The sequence below is a fragment of the Cervus canadensis genome, chromosome 21 (genome assembly GCF_019320065.1).
Source record: "Cervus canadensis isolate Bull #8, Minnesota chromosome 21, ASM1932006v1, whole genome shotgun sequence".
NCBI lineage: Eukaryota > Metazoa > Chordata > Mammalia > Artiodactyla > Cervidae > Cervus > Cervus canadensis.
The window spans coordinates 10,732,974-10,756,185 of NC_057406.1; the positions used below are offsets into that span (position 1 = coordinate 10,732,974).

Genomic DNA, 23,212 nt, shown 5'->3' on the forward strand with positions numbered 1-23,212 from the left:
AGACTGGACCCCTTGAAGTCTGGCTGCCTGTAGATGCATCTGTTGGCCAAATTGAATCAGACTTCTGGATTATAAATGTTATTTTCACATATATAGTATATGTTACTTTAAATAGCAGTCATCCTAAAGACAATGTAACCTTCTTTGTCCTTTCTTCTGTGTCTGGAAGCTCATCCACTGTGTGGGGTCTGGCAGCACGGTGGGGGTGGCGAGCACTTTCAGATGCGAGCACTTTCAGATGAGAAATAACTATAGCTCCCAGTTCTCACCTGGATGGTGTGGCCCAGGCAGAGATGCTGAGTTCCACTGGGTCCAGGTGTTTCAGCCAATAGCCTTCAGGATGGTCAGGATCCGACCTTCCAAAGGGCCTTTCCCTGGGGACTGTCTGGAGACCATGTTGGGGGATGAGGTCTGCTTGGTCCAGCCAGACCTCCGTGGGGCTAAGCCCCCTCTGGGGGGTAAGCGTCAGGGGACTGGAAGTTTTAGATTCACAGAATGAGAGCTGGGAGAGGTCTGAAGATCATTTTATCTAACCGGAGTGACAGGGACTCAACTTGGGCCCAGAGAGGGCCAGTAACTCTCCCAGGTCACACAGCAGGTGACAGCCGCTTCCTGGCTCAGTGATCACCTTACAACACGCAGCTATTTTCTCTCCTGTCAGGAGTTCCTTTATCGAGAGTGGAGTTCATGCTAAACAGCTCCTAACCCACCCACAGTCCCTCCATTCTTTAGTTCAATGAGGCCAGGCTTCAGGCGACAGGCTGACCCTTCCCCTGACCCACTCCCGAGAGCCCCTGATTAGCCTTCGGCGGTGTCCCAGCCCCGGAAACTGTCTCCGCTTCCTGTGGCCCGGGAGGAATGGATTCTTGCCCGGAGCTTTTGTCCAGGGTCCCCCGCTCCCCTGCCCCCAGGGACTGTCGTTTGCTGGGAAGTGGCCCGAGGAAGAAGCAGGCGCTGCGCGCGGTGCGCACCTGTGGCACCTGCGTTGGCAGCACCCGCGGCGGGCGGCGTGCGGCTGACCCCTCGTGGCCTCCGGAGGTAGCGCAGGCGCCGCCACTCGCTCCCAGCGCCCTCCCGGGTTCAGACCCGCCGGCTGCCGCGCGCTTCCTTCTTCCAGGTGAGCGAGCAGACCTGGGGTCCGTGCCCCCGGCTTCGGCCTTCTCGCTTGCACTGCCCGCCTCCCCTGCTTTGCTCCCGCGCCCCGTCCGCTCCGTGAAGAAAGGCTGGCTCCTGCCGTGGACGTCCTGCGCTTTGAACCGGCTAGGAGCTCATAGTGGGAGGAGAGTGTAGGGCCATCGCGGTGTTAAATTTTGTTACATTTAAAATGAAAAGTTCGAATACACATGGAATCACATTTCAAAAATCAAAAAACACGAAAAGGGATACTTTGAAAGGTTTAGACCCGCCTTTACTCCACCCGCTCTCCCATCTTTCCCATTCCACCTATTTCTTCCACCACGTTTATTAATTTTTTTGGTTTCTTTGCATAATAAACAAATGCACGTGTAAACTCTGTTTCCTTTTCTGTGATGAAAGGCGCACATTGCCCACCTGTCCTGAGCTTTGCTTTGCTTTTAGTTGAGGGTCTTCCCCACCCCCCTGCCCCGTCTCACTCAGGGTTTGGGGGTGGGGTGGGGAAGACACCCCAGAGCTTAATAAACAAGGTCCTCTAGGTGACATCTGGGTTCTTTTCTTTCAAATGTGTGTGTGTATTAGTCGCTCAGTCATGTCCGACTCTTCTATTCCATGGACTGTATGTAGCCTGCCAGGCTCCTCTGTCCATGGGATTCTCCAGGCAAGAATACTGGAGTGGGTTGCCATGCCCTTCTCTCTTTTCAAATAAATGTTGGGCTAAACTCTTGGAACTTCCCCGCCCATCCAGTGGTTAGGACTCCATGCGTTCACTGCTGAGGGTGCAGGTTCAGTCCCTGGGAGCGGAGGAACTAAGATCCCTCAAGCTGTAAGTTCCGGCCAGGCCAAAAAAGTAAAACAAAAACTCAAAAAGCCAAAACTCTTGCAATATGAAAGTGAAGTCGCTCAGTCGTGTCCGACTCTTTGCTACCCCGTGGACTGTGTAGCCCGCCAGGCTCCTCCGTCCATGGGATTCTCCAGGCAAGAATACTGGAGTGGGTGGCTAGTTCCTTCTCCAGAGGATCTTCCCGACCCAGGGATCGAACCCAGGTCTCCCGCATTGCGGACAGATGCTTTAACCTCTGAGCCACCAGGGAAGCCTCTTGCAATATAATATAATGACATATTTATATTATATAATAATATATTTATATTATATAATATCATTCATTCATTGTGTAAATTAGCTACTTATTATATCTTGCAATATAATATATATCTTGCGAATAATAAGTAGCTAATTTACGCAATGAATGAATAAAGACCCAGGTGACAGAAGCCCTGAGGGCACGTTCCTGGGCTTATAAATCAGCGCCTCCAGCACCTCCGAGGGTCAGAGGATGTGCAAATAGTCACCCGTGTTTCGTCGGAAGCAGGGTCTTCATTTACATGTCAAAGCTAGAGGGTCCATGCAGGTTAGAACTAGAAATGGAAAAAAGAAAGTACATGGACAACATTTTGAAGGGAAAAGTAAGAAACCAGACATAATTTTCTGTAGACTCTGCAACACTGCTCAGAGGGGAGTTGGAGGTCGAGGGGATAAGCGCCTTGGCCAGTCTGGGTCTGCGAGCTCCTTGAATGGCCTCTTCCGACCCCCTCGTCCGAACCATTCTGTGATGTTAGGAGCTGTATCTGGGGTCCCAGAGCTCTTCCAGAAAAACCCACCCTTCTTTACCCCAATAACTTACACATGGCCAAATAGAACAAAGCTGCCCAGAGTAGAAGGTTAAGGGGGCCTGGACCCCGGGGGAGAGTGGCAGGGTTGTGAGCTCCTATTCCAAATGGGCTACAGCCCTGCAGAGTGGGAGACCCACGAGGTAAGGGGTCCAACGTTGATGGACCCTGAGGGTATTAAGCTTGGTGAAATAAATCAGCGAAAACCAAATGCTGTGTGAACTCACATGTGAAATCGAAGAAACAGAATAACCAAGCTCACAGATCCAGAGAACCAGAGAGAGAATGGTGATTGCCCGAGGCGGGGTGGGGTTGCGAAATGGGAGAGGGGGTCAAGAGGAATAAACTTCCCATTCATTATGTGATAAATAAGACCGAGCTCAGACGCGGTCCCCAGAGACCGAAGCAGAACTACAGCTTCCGAGATGTCCCGCGCCAGCTCCACCCCGACCCCGACACTGAGCCGAGACTACAATTCCCGTGGTGCCTCGGGCGTTGCCGGCCTCTGATTGGCTGCGCGGAGCGCGCAGGCGGCGGCCCATGGCTGCGCTCGGCAAGGCGGCGGCGCGGTGGGCGCCGGGGCTGTGGCGGCGGGCGGTGCGCGCGGCCGTGTGGCTCGGGGGCAGGCGTTTCGCGAGCGGCGGCGCGCAGGTGAGGGCTGCGGATACGGGGTGGGCGGCGGGAGCCCGAGAGGCCTTGCGTGCCGGACTCGGAGCTGGGTTCACGACCTCTGGATGTCACCTCTCCCCGCCTTGGCCTCAAGTGGCTACGTCACGTCCCCTGCGGCCCTGCCACCCGGGTCACTGTCTCCCCGGCTCCGTCCTCACAGCCGCGTGACCCGGTCCCTCGCGGGGGCGACCCGGGGGCTCGGAACGCGGGACCCCAGGCAGGACCCCAGTGTCCCGGGTCCTGACTTTATCCACTTTCCTGGTGGCGAGAGTGGGAGGAGGGGGAAGTGATGCTGCTCCTTTCGGGGTCAGTCCTGCCCGGGCCACGCACTCCCCGTGTGACTTTAAGAGAAGTTACCGCCGTCCCTTGGTTCACGGGGGACACCGAAACCCTCGGGTGCTTGAATCCCACAGCTGGACCCCGTATCCGCGGACCCCGCCTCCGCGGATCCACCAACCCACTTGGTGTGTGAGGTTTGCCATCAGCAGTTGGTTGAATCCAGGGCTTGCCTGGTGGCTCGCTCAGTGGTAAAGAATCTGCCTGGAATGCAGGAGACGTGGGTTCAATCCCTGGGTCAGGAAGATCCCCTGGAGGAGGAACTGGCCACCCACTCCAGTATTCTTGCCTGGAGAATCCCATGGACAGAGGAGCCTGGCAGGCTATGTAGTCGATGGTTTGCAAAGAGTCAGACACCACCGAGCGACTAAGCATGTCAGCGTCAGGATTTAGCATGCAGTGTTTTTGCAAGAGGCTACCAAGGGCACTTTCTGTGATGTAGGTGTGGTACCTGTCACAGGGACTGCGGAGATGGAGCTAGTAGGAGTGGAAAGAAAGAAAGTGAAGTCGCTCAATTGAGTCCGACTCTTTGCGACCCCTTGGACAGTACCCTGCACCAGGCTCCTCCGTCCATGGGATTTTCTAGGCAAGAGTACTGGAGTAGGTTGCCATTTCCTTCTCCAGGGAATCTTCCCGACCCAGGAATTCAACCCAGGTCTCCTGCATTGTAGACAGATGCTTTACCATCTGAGCCACAAGGGAAGTAGACAGTGTCCCAAATGGTCGTTGTGCCGCTGTTGTTGAAAAGCACATCCACCAGTTCCAGATAAGAAGCAGAAACACAAAGGAGCATCTTAGTTGTCCCTTCATTTCAAACTAATCTTAAAACCACACTTTTAAAAATTGAAGTATATGGAGAAGGAAATGGCAACCCACTCCAGTATTCTTGCCTGGAAAAGTCCATGGACAGAGGAGCCTGGCAGGCTGCAGTCCGTGGGGTTACATGACTGAGCTTGTGTGCACGAGGGTGGAGGGAGATGGGTTGGTAGCAATAAAGTGGTAGAACTAAAAAAGAAAAAAAAAATTGAAGTATAGTTGATTTACAGTATTGTGTTAATTTCAGGCATATAGCAAAGTGGTTTAGTTGTGTGTGTGTGTGTGTACATATACACATGTGTATATGTATCTGTACACACATATATATGTTTTTTCAGAGTCTTTTCCATTATAGGTTATGGCAGAACATCAAGTGTAGTTCCCTGTGCTATATATTAGTTCCTTCTTTATCTATTTTATGTATAGTAGAAAACCACACATTTTAGCACTGCCACAAATATGAACTTTAATTAGAAAATCTAGCCTTATACCCAGGACTAATTAAAAAAAAATGAAGTGATATAGAATAAAAATACAGAAGAGAATGAAAAGAAAAAAGAATGAGAAGAAAAAAAATCTAATCCTGTTTCCTTTGCTCTAGGAAACTTCACTTAAAAAAATTAATAGATGTTATTTTTTAGAGCAGTTTTAGGTTTTCAGAGAAGCTGAGCAGTAAGAGTAGAAGTCCCAGACCCCAATCTTCCCGTTTCCTGTTCTTAATGTTGGAGGGGCCTTGACTCAGTAGGTGGCTGGATGCCTGTTTCTGTGACTGCACACTCCTGATGGTTGGAGGTAGAGGTTATACACCGATAGGAATAGATGTGAGAGTGTCATTGCTAAATTGTCCTGAGACCTTGTTCTCAGTAGCAGGGTCTGTGGAGTATTACGTCTAAGAGAGCAAATGGTGTAACTATTTAGAACATGGCCACTCAGAGCAGTGAAACTATGGTCAGCTTTTGCTGTCATCAGCACAAACAAGCTGTCTTATATTTTAACTGTGTATTTAAAAAAGAAATCTAAGAACAGTATTATGAACTGCATAGACCTATCTTCCAGAATCAGCAGTTATTAACATTTGGCTGTAGTTGCTTTGCTTATCTCCCTCCACCCTCTTCTATTTTGTGGCTCTAAGAGTTTGAAATGAATCCCTGATTTCTTGTCATTTCAACCCTAAATTCTTCTCTGTGCACCTCTAAGAAAATAAGGATATTCCGAACATAAGCACAATATGTGTGCGATGAGAGTGGCTTGACTTGGCTGGCGCAAACAAAAGGAAAATGGCAAACAGGTTAGGTTGGATTTTTCTGACAATTGAAAAACATCTTGTATGTTAATAGTTCATAAAATAAGAGGTGGGATGAATTTTTAAAAAGAGGATAGTGTTCAACTTTGTAAATCTAAGAAATGCAGATTGAGAGGTTTTTTTTTTAAACTTTGAAATTAACAAGACATTTGATTCTTAACAAACTCTTTGATATTGTGAAAACCATCTTTGGCAAGGGCACCAGGGTCCATGTGAGCTGATACATGTTTTGGAAGACAGCTTGTTAGTAGGTGTTCTGTCATTGAAATGTCTGTACCCATTTGGCTTACTACTCTTGCTTTTAAGAATTTAACTTAAGGAAATGTCCATAATATGGAAAAATCAGTAAGCATGAGGAGGTTCTTTATAAGATAATTTGTAGCAGTAGAATATGGGAAAACCTAAGTGAGATAAGGGAAACCTAATATTACTGGAATATTCACTCAGAATATTATGTAGCCAGAAACATGGAGGATGTGAGGTTGTATGTATTGATGCCGAAAGAAAACCAAGAGAGACCAGTGAAAAGAAGATGGGAATAAAAGCACAGCATAGTGCCGTTTGTGTGTTGACGAAAAGATGAGAAAGTAGCACCATCCAGGAAGGGTTTCTGGAAAATACCAAGAGGGGTTGGCACTGGGTGGAAGAGGAAGCAGGAAACTTAACATTTTATTTTCTGTATCATCTGTAGCGATTGAGTGTTTTTTAAAAGCTCTGTGTGTGTGTTGTTATGGTAAAACTTAAAAGGTGGTTATGAAGGCTGTTGTAATAGATTAAAATGTTTCATGTCAAGCAAAAAGAACAAGACACAAAATCATACGTATGAGGTGCAGCCTCAGCCACCTAACAAGCATAAGACTAGAAAAAGGTGATTAAAAGAAATACTGATCCGTCGTGTTCAAGTCCTGGGCTTGTTTCTGAATTTTTCTATTTTCCAATTAAAAAAATTCCTTTCGGGACTTCCCTGGTGGCTCAGTGGTAAAGAATCTGCCTGCCAACACAGGAGACGGTGATTCGATCCTTCTCGGGGGAGATCCCACATCCCGTGGAGCATCTAAGCCCGTGCACCACACCTGCTGAGCCTGTGCTCTGGAGCCAGGGAGCTACAGCTACTGAGCCCACCTACCACGTCAACAAGAGAAGCCACCGCGATGAGAAGCCCACGCATCACAGCTAGAGGAACACACAACTAGCTTTCTCACTGCAACTAGAGAAAGTGCATGCAGCAACAAAGACCCGGCATAGCCATAAACAAATAAATGAAATTAAAGTAATCCTTTATATCAGTTATGCAAAAATAACTTTAACCAAGTAGTTATATGCTTAAAAATACCTGAAAAGGCCTCATTCTCTATTGCAGATGGATCTGCCTGGCCAGCAACCCCGAGTCCTCCTCTGAAATCTGCGGCCCGGGCTGGCCCAAGGGTGGGGATGAGGCCTCCCCCAACCCTCTGCCCCTCTGCCTGACTTGGGCCGCTCTCGTCTCCCCTCCGTGCAGAGCCCGCCCACCTTTGGGTTGCTGTTGGATATTGATGGGGTGCTGGTGAGGGGCCACCAGGTCATCCCCGCCGCACAGGAGGCCTTCCGCCGGCTGCTGGACCCCCAGGGGCAGCTGCGGGTGCCCGTGGTCTTCGTCACGAATGCCGGGAACATCTCACAGTGCAGTAAAGCCGAGGAGTTGTCGACCCAGCTGGGCTTCCAGGTGAGGAGACGGTGGAGTCTAGAGGCCGAGGACCCTCCCCCCAACTGAACCCCCTCTCCAACACTGACTGCACTCTTGCCCCGGGGTGGGGGACAGTGTGGATGAGCCAGGGTAAACCTCCCAGACCCGCTGGAAAAATAACTTGAAGCTCAAAGGCCAGACTCCGACAGAGCCCCATCAACAGGGTCCTCTTTTATGAAAACGAGCATCATGGACTTGGCCATTTCCAACTTTCCTCCCGGGCCTCAGAGTCACGTGTTTCTAAGTGTCCACGTCCCGGGGGGATGGTGAGGTGACAGCTCTCTTTTCTCATGAGTAGGATGGCACAGTTCAGTGAGCTCTTGTCTCTCGCCCGCCAGCAGCTCCCACCGCCCCAGCATCCACATGGCGTGTGTTGGCAGTGGATCTGGGTTTTGGAAAGAGTCCTCATGAGACCTAGAGAGTAGAGCCATTGCCGAGCGGCTGGGACACTGCTTGGGGACAAGGCCGGTTCTCCCCCTGGTGTCCAGACAGTGGGCCTTCGAGGTCACCATTAGCATAAATGCTGAGAAGCCAGGTCTTTACTTAGAACTGAAAACCTTCAGAGGCAGAGGCAGGTCTGAGCTCGGGCAAGAACCCTGTGGTTCTCCAGCAGGGCTGAGAGATCGGGGTGTGGACAGCGGGGTGGGCAGGGCCCGTGGTGGCCACAGCTCCTGCAGGCTCTGCTGTCCGGGCCCCTCACCCATGTTGGGGTAGCTCCGGAAGAGCTGGGCCCCTCCGGGCCAGTTTCTCCTTCCCGTGTCCCCACTGCTCCCGACGCTGCCCTCGCCTGCCCTCACCTGCGTGTCCTCTGCTGTCCCTCTCTTGGCCGCCCTGCAGGTGGAGCCCGACCAGGTGATCTTGTCCCACAGCCCCATGAAGCTCTTCTCACAACATCATGACAGGCGGATGCTGGTGTCTGGGCAGGGGCCCCTGGTGGAAAACGCTCGAGCGTATCCTGCTGCTGCTCCCAGCTCTGCTGTCCTTGCCCGGCCGAGGGGACTGGGGCCAGACCTGCCCGGTGCCCAAGGGAGGAGGGAGGGCGGCTCCCAAGTGTCCAGCCCTGGCGTCCGGGGGTTCCTGAAAGCCAGCCCACCGCTTTGGAGCCTGCTGGGCAGCTCCCTGGAGAGTCTGACTCGCCCCGGTCCGAGAGCCCGGGCGGTTCTGTGGTTCGGTCTGGGCCCCGCGGCTCCCTGTGCTTGGTGTGCGTCTGCGTGGAGCTCACCCCCAGGCGTGTGCTCGTAAGGGTCAGTCCCCGTTCTGAAGCAGCTTGTTCATCTGCTGCTCCTGCAAACCCGAGCGGAGCACTGCCGTGGGCAGCCGCTCCTGGGGGACCAGAGCAGGACACGGCTGCTGCTTCATCAGGGCTCCTGCTGGAGGTGGTGAAAGGGGCCTTAGGACAGGAGCACGGCAGAGAGTGCTGGAGGGTGAGGCTGCAGTGTGTCCCCCACCCCCTTTAGGCTGAATCTGGTCCATCGTCCAGGTGTCGTCCGGCCTGGCTTCTCCAGGCTCTGCTCAGCCAGCCTCCTTCTCATCGAGGAGTCTTCTCTCAGCCCTCCTCAGAGCGCTGGTGCTTCCAGCTCTGGGCCAGTGTGAGCTCGGGGATGGGGCTTCCTGCTCGAGGGTGCCCATCACCAGCGCCCACGCCTGCATGCAGTGCCTCCTGGCGCGTGCTGGCCTCATGCGCTCTGTCCAGGGTTGAGGCAGGCTTGATCGGGTCGGGGGTGCTTCCTTTACTTTCAAAGGCATCTCCCCCCGCACCCTGTCCTGGCCACTTTGCTTCCTGACCTCGCTGCAGACTGGGTTTCAAGCACTTGGTCACAGTGGACGAGCTGCGGGCAGCCTTTCCTGTGCTGGACATGGTGGATCTGCAGCGGCGGCCCAAGACCACGGTAATGGGACATGATTGGGCCCCCCTCGCTGACCCTGCAGCCTTGCCCCCAGAGAGCAGGCTGCTTGGAGGGCACGACTGGCTGAGGACTTAGTCCCTAGATGCGCAGGGTGAGGACTGTTCTCTCTCCTTCCAGAGCCCTCTCATCTCCTCCAGCTGGCGGCTTTGTGCTTTACCAGCTCTCCCAGAGTCACCCGGGAGGACCCTAGCCTTTGTTGAGTTGATCGCGGCTCTGTGGTCCTAGGGCCCCTTACAAAGACGGCTGTCCTGGTGGGATGGCTTCCTGGGAAGGTGCACTTCTGAGCACCTGCCGCAGCTCCTTTTGGGTTTGGCTCATACTTGAACATTCTCTCTTCCGGCCAGTGGCCACGGGGCCTGTCACTGACCCTCTAGGGTGCCCGCTGTCTCCTGCCGGCCCTTCACCCTCCCCCTCCCCATGTAAACTGTCTCCCACACTGCAGCATGATGACGCAATTGTTACAAAGCAGACAGACCTGCTTCTGTTGGGCTGTGGCTCCCATCCTTCCCCTGCCTCCGAGCCACGCACAGTGTGTCCTCAGCCAGGCGTCGCCCCAGCTCTCAGGACAGCGCAGTGACAGCCCCCGGGGACGTTCTCAGCTGGTCGCTGGCAGAGCTGAGACCTGGGCGGCTGTTCCTGGAAGGAATGGGCCCCAAGACGGCAGTCAGTGGGGGCCCCGCCCCTGGAGTGACACCAGACTCCTGTCCCTCCCGGGCTCGTCTCGTTCTCGGCCGCCTGATTCCACACCCTCACCTCCCATCCTTGCTGGCTGACCTTGACACGTGTTGCACCTGGCTGGACGCTCTCACCCTCTCCCTGAGGACCTCCCCCTCGGCCTGTCAGCTTTTCCTTGGCCTGGCCTACACCGAGGGACCCTCTGTCTGTCGTCACACGTCCCACCCCCTGGAAACCAGGCGTGGAAGGTGACCATGGCATTAACGGCCTCTTCTTGGTCTCTTGCAGCCGCTTCCAAGGAATGACTTCCCTGCGATTGAAGGTAATGAGGTCCCTGTGTGATGCGGACAGTGTGGGTGTGGTGCTGGACGCTGGGCTCTGGTCTCCATCTGCCATTCACCACCTCTGAGACGTTAGCTGCTAATCTTTCCTTCCACATGCCACTTGCCTCGTTATTCCAGAAAAATCATAAATATAGAAAATCTTAAGTGGAAAGGTACCTAAGGTAACCTGGTCCAGTGTTTCTCAGCCCTGTTAAACCCAGTTCTGCCTGGGTAACAAAAATACTGTATTGTCCCACTTACTATTCCAGGTGATCTCATAGATAATATAACTTTCCTATACACAAATGTTATGGAGAAGGAAATGGCAACCCACTCCAGTATTCTTGCCTGGAGAATCCATGGACAGAGGAGCCTGGCAGGGCTCCAGTCCATGTGATCATAAGAGTCAGACATGACTCGCGACTGAACCCCCACCACCACCACCATACACAAAGATTAATTCACTTTAAAGCTGTAATTGTATGGAGAAATAAATTTTTTTAGTAAGGTAATCTGCATTTCAGTATGTAATAATTACCCAAGAGGACATAGTTAAGTAGCAAAATGATCATAGCAAAAGTAGAATCCCCAGGAGTGTCACAACTAAAAATGCAGTGTGTTCACAGGTGTGTAGGTGTGCATTGATGTGCCAAACGCAGTGTGTTCACAGGTGTGTAGGTGTGCATTGATGTACCAAACACAGTGTGGTCACAGGTGTGTGGGTGTGCCTCGGTGTGACATGCACTGTGGTCACAGGTGTGTAGGTGTGCCTCGGTGTGACAAACGCCCTGTGGTCACAGGTGTGTAGGTGTGCCTCGGTGTGACAAACACAGTGTGGTCACAGGTGTGTAGGTGTGCCTCGGTGTGACATGCAGTGTGGTCACAGGTGTGTAGGTGTGCCTCGGTGTGACAAACACAGTGTGGTCACAGGTGTGTAGGTGTGCCTCGGTGTGACAAACACAGTGTGATAACAGGTGTGTAGGTGTGCCTCGGTGTGACATCCACTGTGGTCACAGGTGTGTAGGTGTGCCTCGGTGTGCCATGCAGTGTGTTCACAGGTGTGTAGGTGTGCCTCAGTGACATGCAGTGTGGTCACAGGTGTGTAGGTGTGCCTCGGTGTGACAAATGCACTGTGGTCACAGGTGTGTAGGTGTGCCTCAGTGTGACAAACACAGTGTGGTCACAGGTGTGTAGGTGTGCCTCAGTGTGACATGCAGTGTGTTCACAGGTGTGTAGGTGTGCCTCGGTGTGACAAACACAGTGTGATCACAGGTGTGTAGGTGTGCCTCGGTGTGACAAACACAGTGTGTTCACAGGTGTGTAGGTGTGCCTCGGTGTGACAAACACAGTGTGATCACAGGTGTGTAGGTGTGCCTCGGTGTGACAAACACAGTGTGGTCACAGGTGTGTAGGTGTGCCTCAGTGTGACATGCAGTGTGGTCACAGGTGTGTAGGTGTGCCTCAGTGTGACAAACACAGTGTGGTCACAGGTGTGTAGGTGTGCCTCAGTGTGACATGCAGTGTGGTCACAGGTGTGTAGGTGTGCCTCGGTGTGACAAACACAGTGTGATCACAGGTGTGTAGGTGTGCCTCAGTGTGACAAACACAGTGTGATCACAGGTGTGTAGGTGTGCTTCGGTGTGACATGCAGTGTGGTCACAGGTGTGTGGGTGTGCCTCCCTCGGTGTGACAAACACAGTGTGGTCACAGGTGTGTAGGTGTGCTTTGGTGTGACATGCAGTGTGGTCACAGGTGTGTAAGTGTGCCTCAGTGTGACATGCAGTGTGTTCACAGGTGTGTAGGTGTGCCTCGGTGTGACAAACGCAGTGTGGTTACAGGTGTGTAGGTGTGCCTTGGTGTGAAATGCAGTGTGGTCACAGGTGTGTAGGTGTGCTTCGGTGTGACAAACACAGTGTGGTCACAGGTGTGTAGGTGTGCTTCGGTGTGACATGCAGTGTGGTCACAGGTGTGTAAGTGTGCCTCAGTGTGACATGCAGTGTGTTCACAGGTGTGTAGGTGTGCCTCGGTGTGACAAACGCAGTGTGGTTACAGGTGTGTAGGTGTGCCTTGGTGTGACATCCACTGTGGTCACAGGTGTTAGGTGTGCCTCGGTGTGACATGCAGTATGTTCACAGGTGTGTAGGTGTGCCTCGGTGTGCCATGCACTGTGGTCACAGGTGTGTAGGTGTGCCTCGGTGTGACTCAGAAGTTAGGGGCAGTGTCGTCACTGGTGACGTGCTTTTCCCGATTGGGGAATAAATCTTGGTAAAGTTTTGAAGAAATGAAATGCAGTCTTCTCATGACTAACATGATAGTTGCATTTTTTGAAAAAAATCCGTGTTTATGAAAACCCTACCGACCTGTGGGTCAGCTGTTGGTAGACCTGAGGGGCCTGACTGTGCAGGGCTGTCCTGAGCCCGCCAGGCTGTGGACTGGCCGGCTCCTGGTCTTGCAGCTGGCCCCAGCAGGCGCTGCTGCTTCTCTGCTTTTAACCCTCGGGATGGCCCGGAGAACTCACGAAGGAGCCCTCAGGAGCTCCTCCTGGCTCAGCTTTGTCCACCTCCTGGGACCCGTGCCCTCTCCAGGGCCGGGCATGGCGGGACTCCCCGAGGGGCTCCCCGGACCATGGCTCACGCTCCGCGCTCTGCAGGGGTGCTCCTCCTGGGGGAGCCCGTGCGCTGGGAGACGAGCCTGCAGCTGATCACAGACGTCCTCCTCAGTGACGGGAATCCTGGCACGGGTCTGGCGACGGCCCCCTACCCCCACCTTCCCGTCCTGGCCAGCAACACGGACCTCCTCTGGATGGCTGAAGCCAAGATGCCCAGGTGAGGACACGGGGTCCCTGCCTCCAGCTGCTGGTGGCTCCTCAGCCATCTGGGTGCTCTGAGCTCAGACCCCTTCCTCAAGGCCCCGGGTTGCCATGGTAACGTGGCCTCTGGGAGGGGTCTCCAGGGTCACATAACATACTGAGTAGTAAAATGAACACTGCTGCTTACTGAGCATGGAAGGTGGATCGAGGTGGGGGTTACCCCCCCGCCTGACCGCCAGAGTCCAGCAGGACGGCTCCTTTTGGCTCTTGGAGCCCGAGTGGTGCTCAGCCCCTGTTATCCGTGCCCTCCCCTCCCTGCCTTCACCCGAGGTGCTGGTTCTCCCACTTCTTGGTGTCCTTCTGCCCGTAAGACGCGGGAGAGGGAAGAGGATTTTGAGGCCTTTGGCCCCGGGGAGGGCCCTCACCCCACCCTGCCCGGCCGAGCTGCGCACAGCACAGACCCACAGATCCACAGACTGCGGTTTTGCTGACCCCCAGGTGACCTCCCTGGAAGGGCAGCTGCTGGTGCTGTTGGGCTTGTCTGGGGCCACAGGCGAACGAGTGACCTCTCTCCCCCACCTGCCTCCAGGTGAGCTGTGCAGTGGGTCCGTCGCTGGTGCGGGGGCCAGCCCTGAGCCACTGTGCAGCCGCCCAAGGGGGCAGGTCAGGTCACTGTGTTCGCTGTCACTGCTTTCCTAAAGGGTAGTTCCGCAGCTCGAGGTCAGGCATGTCTTCTGGAACCTTCTTCCTAGAGTTCAGGTTTGCTGACGCTAGGTGAAGGGAGCGGGTTATGTAGGACTGAATGTCTGGAGGTGACTTATGGATTATAAAGCCAATTTGATGTCACCTGTTCATTCAGTAATGTCAAAACTGAAACCTCCCTGGCAGGTTCGGCCACGGGACCTTCCTGCTGTGCCTGGAGGCCATTTACCGCAAGCTGACAGGCCGGGAGCTGCACTACACAGGCCTCACAGGCAAGCCCAGCCTCCTCACCTACCGGTACGCCGAGGGCCTGCTGGCGCAGCAGGCGGCGCGGCGGGGCTGGGCCGCCCCCATTCGGAGCCTCTACGCTGTGGGGTGAGCCCTATGCCCCCCACACCTCATGTCCCCCTCCTCCCCTGTCTGTGCTCATGCCCTGGCCCCCTCCACCCCGAGTGGACAGCACCCTGCCTGCTGCCCACCACACTGAACTGGGTCCTCTCTCCCCAGCGACAACCCCATGTCCGACGTCTACGGGGCCAACCTGTTCCACCAGCACCTGCAGACGCAGCAGGAGGGGGCGGCCCGGAGCTGCGCCTCCATCCTGGTGTGCACGGGCGTGTACGGTCCCCAGGCCCCCAGCCCCACCGCGCCCGCCCCGGGTAGCGAGGGGTGTCCATTCCATGGACACCGGGACTTCGGCTTCAGGCCCGAGCTCCTGCAGGCAGCCCACGTGGTCAGTGACTTGCAGGAGGCCGTGCGGCTAGTCCTCCGCAAGGAGGGCTGGGCTGTCTAGGGCCTCGGGACGGGGGTGGGATGGGGGTGGGCCTGCCAGCTGCCCCCCAGCCCCTCCCCTGCCCCTGCAGACAGCGTCCTCACCCTGTGGGGTCTTCTGCAGAAAGGAGGTGCTGTGGGTCTCTGCCCGCTGCCAGCATGGGCTGTGACTCTCAGACACTGTTTCATATGGTGTTTTAACTTGCTGCCTAGAGACTTTGGACCTTTTTTTTTTAAGTTAAAATAATTGTACAATAATAAATATTTGTTTTGCTGTGTCTTGTGACGCTGTGCCTGGAATGCACTAAAAAGTCCCTCGTGGAAGGATGGTAGGGGAGTGGAGTGGGTGACCTGAGGCACTGGTGAGAGCGTGGACCCCAGTCCCCTGCAGTCTGGGCCTCGAGCGGTCTGTGCAGGACTGAGTCTGGTCCAGGCCTCACCACGGACTTAACCACTTCCCTGATGTGGAAAGAAAGAGGGGCCTTTCCTACGGTGACTCTAGAAACTGTCTCACGTTCCTTGCTGCTCTCGCAGTCATCCCGGTCATCCCATGCCTCTCTTCCAGGATTGTGGCCCCCACCCGCCATGTGCCCGCCCCCAGCCAGCCCCGGTCCCCATCCTACTGCAGCTGACACAGCCCGCTGCTCCCTCCCTCCTTCAGACTCTTCCCTGGGCTGCTCCTGGGAGGGGCGAGGGGGAGGGCGAACGACATGTGCCCCGTCCCTGAGCAGGACCATGTCCACAGGCCCTGCAGGAGACACCCCCCCTCCCCCACCTCCAGGCAACAGCCGCTCCTCCTCACAGGCAGCCCACCCTCGCCTGCAGAACCCCTCCAGCCCTGACACCCCTCACAGGCCCAGTCAGAGCGGAGCTTTGATCTGCTCTCTTATCAGCTCCCCACTCCCCAGTCAGGTTACTCTAGGGCTCGCACAGGCCATCCTGCCTCAGAGCCTCTGCACTCGCCATTCCCTTACTTCACACATCCATGAAGCTCCATCCCTTTTTCAGGATCTGAGGAGGGACTCCCTCAATTCCTTTAAAAACAGGGCCTTCCCTGCTGGTCCAACGGGTAGGACTCCAGCTTCCACTGCAGGACGCAAGGGGTTCCATCCCTGGGTGGGAAACTCAGATTCCTGGTGCAGCAAACAAAGACAGAAAACAAAACAAAATCGCTCTCTCTGCTGTCCTGCATCATCTTCCCTGAGGTCCCCATCACCCCGTGACCTATGTTCACTCCTTACTGTACATCTTCTCCTAAAAGACGCGCTCCGTGCACTGTCCATGCTGGTGCTTTCTTGGGTCCCCTCACCCACGTGCTGGGCGTGTGGCAGGACCGCAGACCCACAGGCAGGCGTGGTTTCTCTCCCTCCTGTTCCTTGGGGGAGGGCAGGGGCCCCAGTCGCAGGGATCCCCACTCTTCTCCAGCTCCTTCCTGTCTGTAGATGGTGGATGTCACGAAGGAGCTGTTGTAGGTACCACACCGTGCTGTTTAGGATTTTCTTCAGCTGCCTGTCTCAGAAGCCTGACCACAGTGTTTCCAACGCTGTCTAATCATCACGGCATTCGAGGCAGGCATCTCAAGGACTCTGCTGCCCACCGTGCTGACCTGTAGGCCTAACCACCTGCAGCATGGATGGCCTCAGCATCTCAGCCATGTTCCATGGAGAGAAGAGGATGAAGATGGAGCAGGTGGCGCTGGAGTCCCTTTAAAGAACTTTCCTGCAATGCGTCTTCCCTGGTGGTCCAGTAGCTAAGAGTCCGCGCTTCTAATGCCAGGGGCCCTGGTTCAATCCCAGGTCAGGGAATTAGATCCCACATGCCACACTAGGAGTTCCTGTCACTGAAAGATCCTGCAAGCCAGAACTAAGACCTGCGAGCACTCCCTAGGCCTAGGAGGCCCCCAGGAGTGAAGGGAGAGTGCACCAGCCACGCTGGGTGTGGCCGCGTGCAGGGTCTTGCGGGAGCCCCATGCTGAAGGGATGGGGTGACAGTGTGTGTGTGTGCCCCCAGCTCTGCCCTGTGGCTGGCAGCTGCTCTCTCTGTGGCCCTTCTCTCCCTTGCTAACACTTGGTTTCCTGAAGGTGGTAGGAGCCCTTCCAGGTGGGGTGCAGGAAGGAAAGGTGACTACAGGCCACTCCTGCAGGTTAAGGGCAGGGCGGGCCACTAGGCTTCAGACCCCAGACAGGTCTCCTTTCTCTGGGGCTTTGTCCAGACCTTGGAACCAAATCCACAAGCAGCTGCTTCATTGCTCAGCCTGACTGAGTGAAAGAGTTACCTTTTTGTGTTTCGAAGGAGCCAAATGAATACAAAGAGTCCATGAGTCGGTCTGCACAGGTAGTAAGCACATGTTCAGAAAAAAGTGATCAGCCCCGAGCAGACATGCGGTACCCACGTGGATCTCCAGTCCTGGCCTTGGTGCTGGAACCCCGCCCTTCCTCCGTGTCCCCGAGGGGCTGGCAGCTTCTGGCCTCCCAAGGACGCCCCTGGGCTGAGGCAGGTGGGGAGCCAGTGGGTGGTCAGGCCTCCCCAGGAGCTAGGGTTGCTGTAGCAACCGGATGCTGCCTTGAGGGCGGATTTTTAAAATATCTCAGCTAGAATAGCTTTGTTCCCCCAATCTCTCTTGTCACTTCCCCCGTACCGCGTGGTGCGGGGAGGCCGGGTCATGCGGGGACGCCTGCCTGCTCTCTGCTGGGGGCTCCTGGCAGCTTCTGCCAGGGGCTGGAGGTGCGAGGATTGTCTCGGGCTGTGAAGGGCTGTGAGGCTGTCAGGGCTTCAGCTTTTGCTTCCAGCCTCCTCCAGCTCTTGGTTTCAAAAGCCTACTCATTTTCTCTTTTTTCGGGAGACAGAGAAGAGGGGTCTGGTTTGAAAGCCGCCTCCCTCCTCCCACTGTGGCCCTGGCTCCTACCAGAACAGCTATAGCATCCGGGACCTCTCTTTGGAGCCCAAGGGGTGTCTCATCTTGTCTGCTTTTTCCTTTGTATTTCTAATGTCCTCTTTGGCTTCATTTATTCACTCAACAAATGCCTGCACAGCACCTACTGAGCCCCTGAAAGAAATGAAAAACTGCCTTGTCTTGGAGAAGTTCTCCCTGTCTTCACCCTGGATTTGGTCCTATCAGATTTCAAACATTTTTAAAAAGTTACAGTAAATTAAGACAGTGTTCTCTTGGCAGAGGGCGGGATACAAACCAATGGGACAAAACAGCACTCAGATACAAGAGCATTGAAAATACAGCTTAATGCACTCAAGGTATCTCTCGCTCATTTCATAGACTGATGCGGGCCAGGTGCTGTTCTTGGCCTTCCCCCCAGGTGGTGACTCAGACATCCAGGCGCCTTCCATCTCTCATAACAACTCTATGAAGTAGGTGCTATTAATTATTGTCCCCGTTTTACAGATGAGAAAATTGAAGACAGAGAGAGCAAGTAACTTGACCAAGGTCACCCAGCTTCTGAGTGGTGGAGTCAGGATTTGAACCTAGATAGTCCAGTACTCTTGCCTGGAAAATCCCATGGACGGAGGAGCCTGGTAGGCTGCAGTCCATGGGGTCCCTAAGAGTCGGACACGACTGAGCGACTTCACTTTCATTTTTCACTTTCATGCATTGGAGAAGGAAATGGCAATCCACTCCAGTGTTCTTGCCTGGAGAATCCCAGGGACGGGGGAGCCTGGTGGGCTGCCGTCTATGGGGTCGCACAGAGTCGGACACGACTGAAGTGACTTAGCAGTAGCAGTAGCAATCTAGGTCTAGTGCATATACCCTTAACTACTATGCTAGCTCCTTTATCACTATATGATGAAATTCTTTATTTCATAAAAATAGTCTTGAGTATAAAGTTTATTTTTTTCTAATGCTAATGTGGTCACACTAGCTTTTTAAAGCTTTTTTAAAATCATTTTTATTTATTTATTTCATTTTTTTGGCTGTGCTGGGATTTTGTTGCCATGCAGGCTTTTCCCTAGTTGCGGTGAGCAGGGGCTAGCCACTAGTTGCATCTCATTGCGGTAGCTTCTCTTGTTGCAGGGCATGGGCTCTAGGCGTGCCGGCTTCAGTAGTTGTAGCCTGTGGCCTCGGTAACTGTGGTTCCTGGGCTCTAGAGGACGGATGCAATAGTTGTGGCGCGTAGGTTTAGTTGCTTCATGGTGTGTGGGATCCTCTGGGATCAGGGATTGAACCTGTGTCTCCTGCATTGGCAGGAGGATTCTTCACCACTGAGCCAGCAGGAAGCCCAAGTCATGCTAGCTTTTTTGAGTTAATATTTGCTTGGTTTATTTATATAAATGCATTAAAACACATATGTCTACATTTTTTCTTCAACCTTCACTTTCTATCTTTCTTTGTCTTTATGTTTTAGAGATATTTCTTTTATTTATTTAGTTTTGTTTGTGGTGGCTCGCCGTTGCTGTTTGAGTGCTTTCTCTAGTTGCGACGAGCTGGGTCTTCTCTTGCTGTGGAGCACAAGCTCTAGGCGTTCGGGCTTTAGTAGCTGCAGCTCAAAGCGCTTAGTTGCCCCACGGCATATGGAATACTCCCAGGCCAGCGACCGAACCAGTGTCCCCTGCATTGGCAGGCGATTCTTACCCACTGTACCACCAGGGAAGTCCCTAGAAATATCTCTTACAAAAGCATATAGCTGGGAATTAAAAAAAAAATTGAACCCAATCATCTCTCTTATTTAATAGGACATTTATTGTCATTACGGATATATTTAACTTTATTTTTTTAACCATCCTTTGCATTCTGGCTTGTGTTATTTCTGATGAGAAGTCTGCTGTCAATCTAACTGTTGTTCCATGATTTACTGTCATGGTTTCTCTGAAGATCCTTTCCTGTAGATGCTCTCTGGTTTCATATCCAAGCATCTAGGAGCATGTTTATTTTTATTCATCCTGTTTAGGATTCATTGTGATTCTTAAATCTATGGATTGGAGAAGTTTTCACCAATTTTAGAAAATTCTCAGCTGTAATTTCTTTATTATCTTTCCCCGACTCTTTAAAGTTTCTCCTTCTGGAATTTCTACTAGGCATATTTTGGATCTTCCCCATCCACTCAGTTTGTCTTTGGAATATGTTACCACTTCTAGCTCTCTCTACCACATTCTAGAGATTTTCTTCAGATATATATTTTTATTCATTTTTATTGGAGCATGGTTGTTTTACAATGTTGTGTTAGTTTCTTCTGAACAGCAAAGTGAATCAGTTATACATATATCCCCTCTTCAGATGATATTATTAAAGTTACTAAGTCTTTTTAGGTGTATCTAATATGTTGCTTAATCCATTAATGTTTTTCAATGACTATATGTTTGAAGTCTGAAGTTCTTTTTTTAAAAAAAAAATCTTCATTTTTGGCACTAAGAGTTTTTTTTTTTTCCTAGTATAACATTTAATTCCTTTAACAATTTTTAAACTGTTTTTTTAAAATATTTATTTATTTGGCTGTGCCCGGTCTTAGTTGCAGCACATGGGATCTAGTTCCCTCACCAGGGATTGAACCCTGGGCCTCCTGCACTGGGAGATTGGAGTCCCAGCCACTGGACCACCAGGGAAGTCCCTTAAATGGTTTTTTGAGTTATTTTCTTAGTAGTTGCTCTAAAGCTAATAATATACATTGTATCTTATGATTTATACCAATGTAATTTCAGTGAGAAATAGAAAACATGCTTCTATGTATTTTATTTCTGTTCCCCTCTTAGTACTATTATTGTTGTACACTGTAGATGTATATATGTTACAAGCCAAATAATAACAGTCTCATAATTGTTACTTTTATCTAATTTTATGTCTTAAAGAAGTTGAGATCTAGTCTCCCTCTACAGGAGAGAAGGTATATATTTATAAATCTATGGTGTCAAACCTCAGTGCTCGGGGTGGGGGTGGTCCTGACCACTGAGTTTCCTAGGCTGCTAAGCTGACTGGCCGTGTCTTCTCCCTCCCAACCCATCCTGGCCTCCCCGCTCCAGGAGGACGAGGTATCAGGTCTCCAAACAAGCTTTACCTGGTGACTCCCCCTGCCTCCCAGCATTTAACAGGTGCTCAGGGAAATGGTTTTTGGATTGAAACCTGATTAGTTTGTCCCCCACTCCCAGGCTGCTATCCTAGGCTTATGAGAAGTGTGGTGGGCAAATGAGGACACAGGCTGGGAGTTGGCGGTCTGGGAGCAAAGTGCTGTCCCTCTTTCTCTGTCCCCGGGGTATTGTATGTGAGACGTAAGCACAGACTCCCTGGGAGCCTGGGAGCTGCTTGGCGCGTGTGTCTTCCCGTTTCCAGGTCCTTGTGGGATGTTTGCACTCAATTTATACATGAGAAGTTCTTAACTTCCTTCTTGTCATCCCAGCCACATCTTTGGCAAGCTTCTCCTAGGCTGAAGCGAAGGCTCTCTGTGTGCATGTGTGTGTTTGAGTGTGTACACAGATCAGACATAACCCACTGCAAAACCGAGGACCCTCTGGTACTCAGACCATCGGCATACTCCATCATGTGCCCTGATTTCTCATCCTTCTTTTCTGAGACCTTTATATTCAGGGCCTCAGACCTGAAAGAAATGGGGCTAAAGAATCTCATTCAGAAGTTACTCTGAGTGATTGGAGTCCATTCCCTAGAAATCCAAGGATAACTTCAAAGACCTGGTACAACCCAAGTTCCCAGGAAGGAGACCTATCCTTGGGGGGCTGGGCAGGGGGGTGGTCTGGGTGAGAGTAGCAGGCCTGGGCTGGGGTGAGGACAGAGCCATCACTGTTTGCTCAGGAGCCCGGTTCTTTGCCTTCATCAGCGTCTCTGCTTCTTCTCCTGCTTGGTTGACTTGAGCAGGAATTATAGGCCAGTTTTCAGGTTAGCTGCTGGCTGGTGTTCTCCCTGGGGGGAGGCTGGGAGCCCGGCTGTAATCACTCCCATTAGCAGTTGGCAGCTCCCCAGCCTGCTTTTTCACCTGGACCTGCTGTGACACTCAAGAGTGCCCCCCCCACTGCCCCGGGTGGGTGGCCTCAGTGCCAGCTGGCAGGGCTAAATCTCTCATGCCGTGAAGCCTGTGCCCAGCTCCAAGGACCGCTGTTCCCAACAAAAACCGCTCAGTTCCCTGGTGCCTGGAGAAGGCCAGAGCTGTCGGGCAGCAGAGCTCCCAGTGTGGAAGGGATCCAGCCCAGAAAACAATCAAGAGTGGCCTGAGCTGGTAGATGTCCCCGAGGGTGGAGACATGAGCAGTTGTAATGATGACACCACTTACCTTTCACACATTCTGCACCATGAACTGCGCCAAACCCTCCCAGCTCATGACCTCCTAATACAACAGCCTGGGAAGGCAAATGTTGGTCCCCTTTTGCAATTGGATAATTTGAGGCTCGGAGAGATGAAATAAGACCACATAGGCTCAGTGGTAGAGCTGAGACCACCAACCCAGGGCTCAGCTCCCCTGCCACATCTGTTGGGCCCACATGAGGGCTGGACACAGAACGTGTGCGTGCTGGGGGTGTGCTGTGAAACCCCACGTCCACCTGTGGACTGGCGGGACAGAGCTCTATCCACTGCCTGGCTATAGCGTTCAGCATCACTGCTGTGGTCCTTTGTGTCCGTTGACACTCCTGCACCTCTAGGTGTTTCTTTATTTTTCCTCTGCAGCTACCTCTTCCCGTTGATTCCCATTCCTGCCTTAAGAACCTCAGAGAATACCCAGCGCCAGCTTGGCTGGGGCCACACAAACCGTCTTCTTTCTGCTGCTTTCTTCCCAGCGTTTGTATTCAGAGAGCTGCTCCCGCCACTGCAGATTGGTACCTCCCCCAGGGTGCCCACTGAACCAGGTGACATAAGTATGTAGACATACCAAGGGACATAAGTATGTAGAAATATATATCTGTTTATGGTCCTTGTAATCAGTATGGCCTGACTCTTCCCGTGGCTTTTAAGGGCCTTAGGGAGAGGCAGGGTGGCCCAGTGGAGAGTGGAGAGGGCACTGGAGCAAGCAGAGGCCAAATCTGCCCTGGTGCCTGCAGAGGTCCGAGCCTGGTTGCTCGCAGGCACGGTCTACACTGAGACCAAGGTCACTCGGTCCCTAAAGCCCAGGGGTTCAGCGGGTAGGACCTCGCGATCACCTCCCATCTCGCCCCCGCGTTCCCACGGGGCGCCCCCGCGTTCCCACGGGGCGCCCCCGCGTCCCCACTGGTTCCGAGGCAGCGTCCTCCCCGCTCCCCGCCACCTCCGCGCCCAGCAGCCTCTCCCCTTCTTCCCGCCGACCCCGCGGCCCGGATCTCCCCCTCCCAGCCCCGAATCCAATCCCGGTCTCCCTGCCCCGCCCCCAGCTCTTGGCTGGGCCGCCCCGCGCGCCGTCACCGCCGCCGTCACCGCGCGCGCCCGGCCGCGGGGCTCGGCTCCGGCGCGCG

General features: G+C 53.2%; 1 protein-coding gene across 1 annotated transcript; it reads left to right on the plus strand.

Moving 5' to 3' along the window:
- The first annotated feature begins 3,330 nt into the window (after positions 1–3,330).
- On the plus strand, positions 3,331–15,125 carry HDHD5 (haloacid dehalogenase like hydrolase domain containing 5). Its single transcript, XM_043441116.1, has 8 exons — positions 3,331–3,456; positions 7,428–7,631; positions 8,490–8,602; positions 9,448–9,541; positions 10,523–10,556; positions 13,208–13,382; positions 14,255–14,443; positions 14,576–15,125. Exons 1-8 carry the CDS (start codon positions 3,346–3,348, stop codon positions 14,859–14,861), a joined length of 1,206 nt encoding a protein of 401 aa, XP_043297051.1. The 5' UTR covers positions 3,331–3,345; the 3' UTR covers positions 14,862–15,125.
- Positions 15,126–23,212: the final 8,087 nt, after the last annotated feature.

Excerpts from the sequence above, each read along its gene's own strand:
- HDHD5 (XM_043441116.1), top strand. The coding sequence starts at position 3,346 with ATGGCTGCGCTCGGCAAGGCGGCGGCGCGGTGGGCGCCGGGGCTGTGG. Across the intron at positions 3,457-7,427 it reads TCGCGAGCGGCGGCGCGCAG|AGCCCGCCCACCTTTGGGTT; the intron begins GTGAGGGCTGCG and ends CCCTCCGTGCAG. Across the intron at positions 8,603-9,447 it reads CTGGTGGAAAACGCTCGAGC|ACTGGGTTTCAAGCACTTGG; the intron begins GTATCCTGCTGC and ends ACCTCGCTGCAG.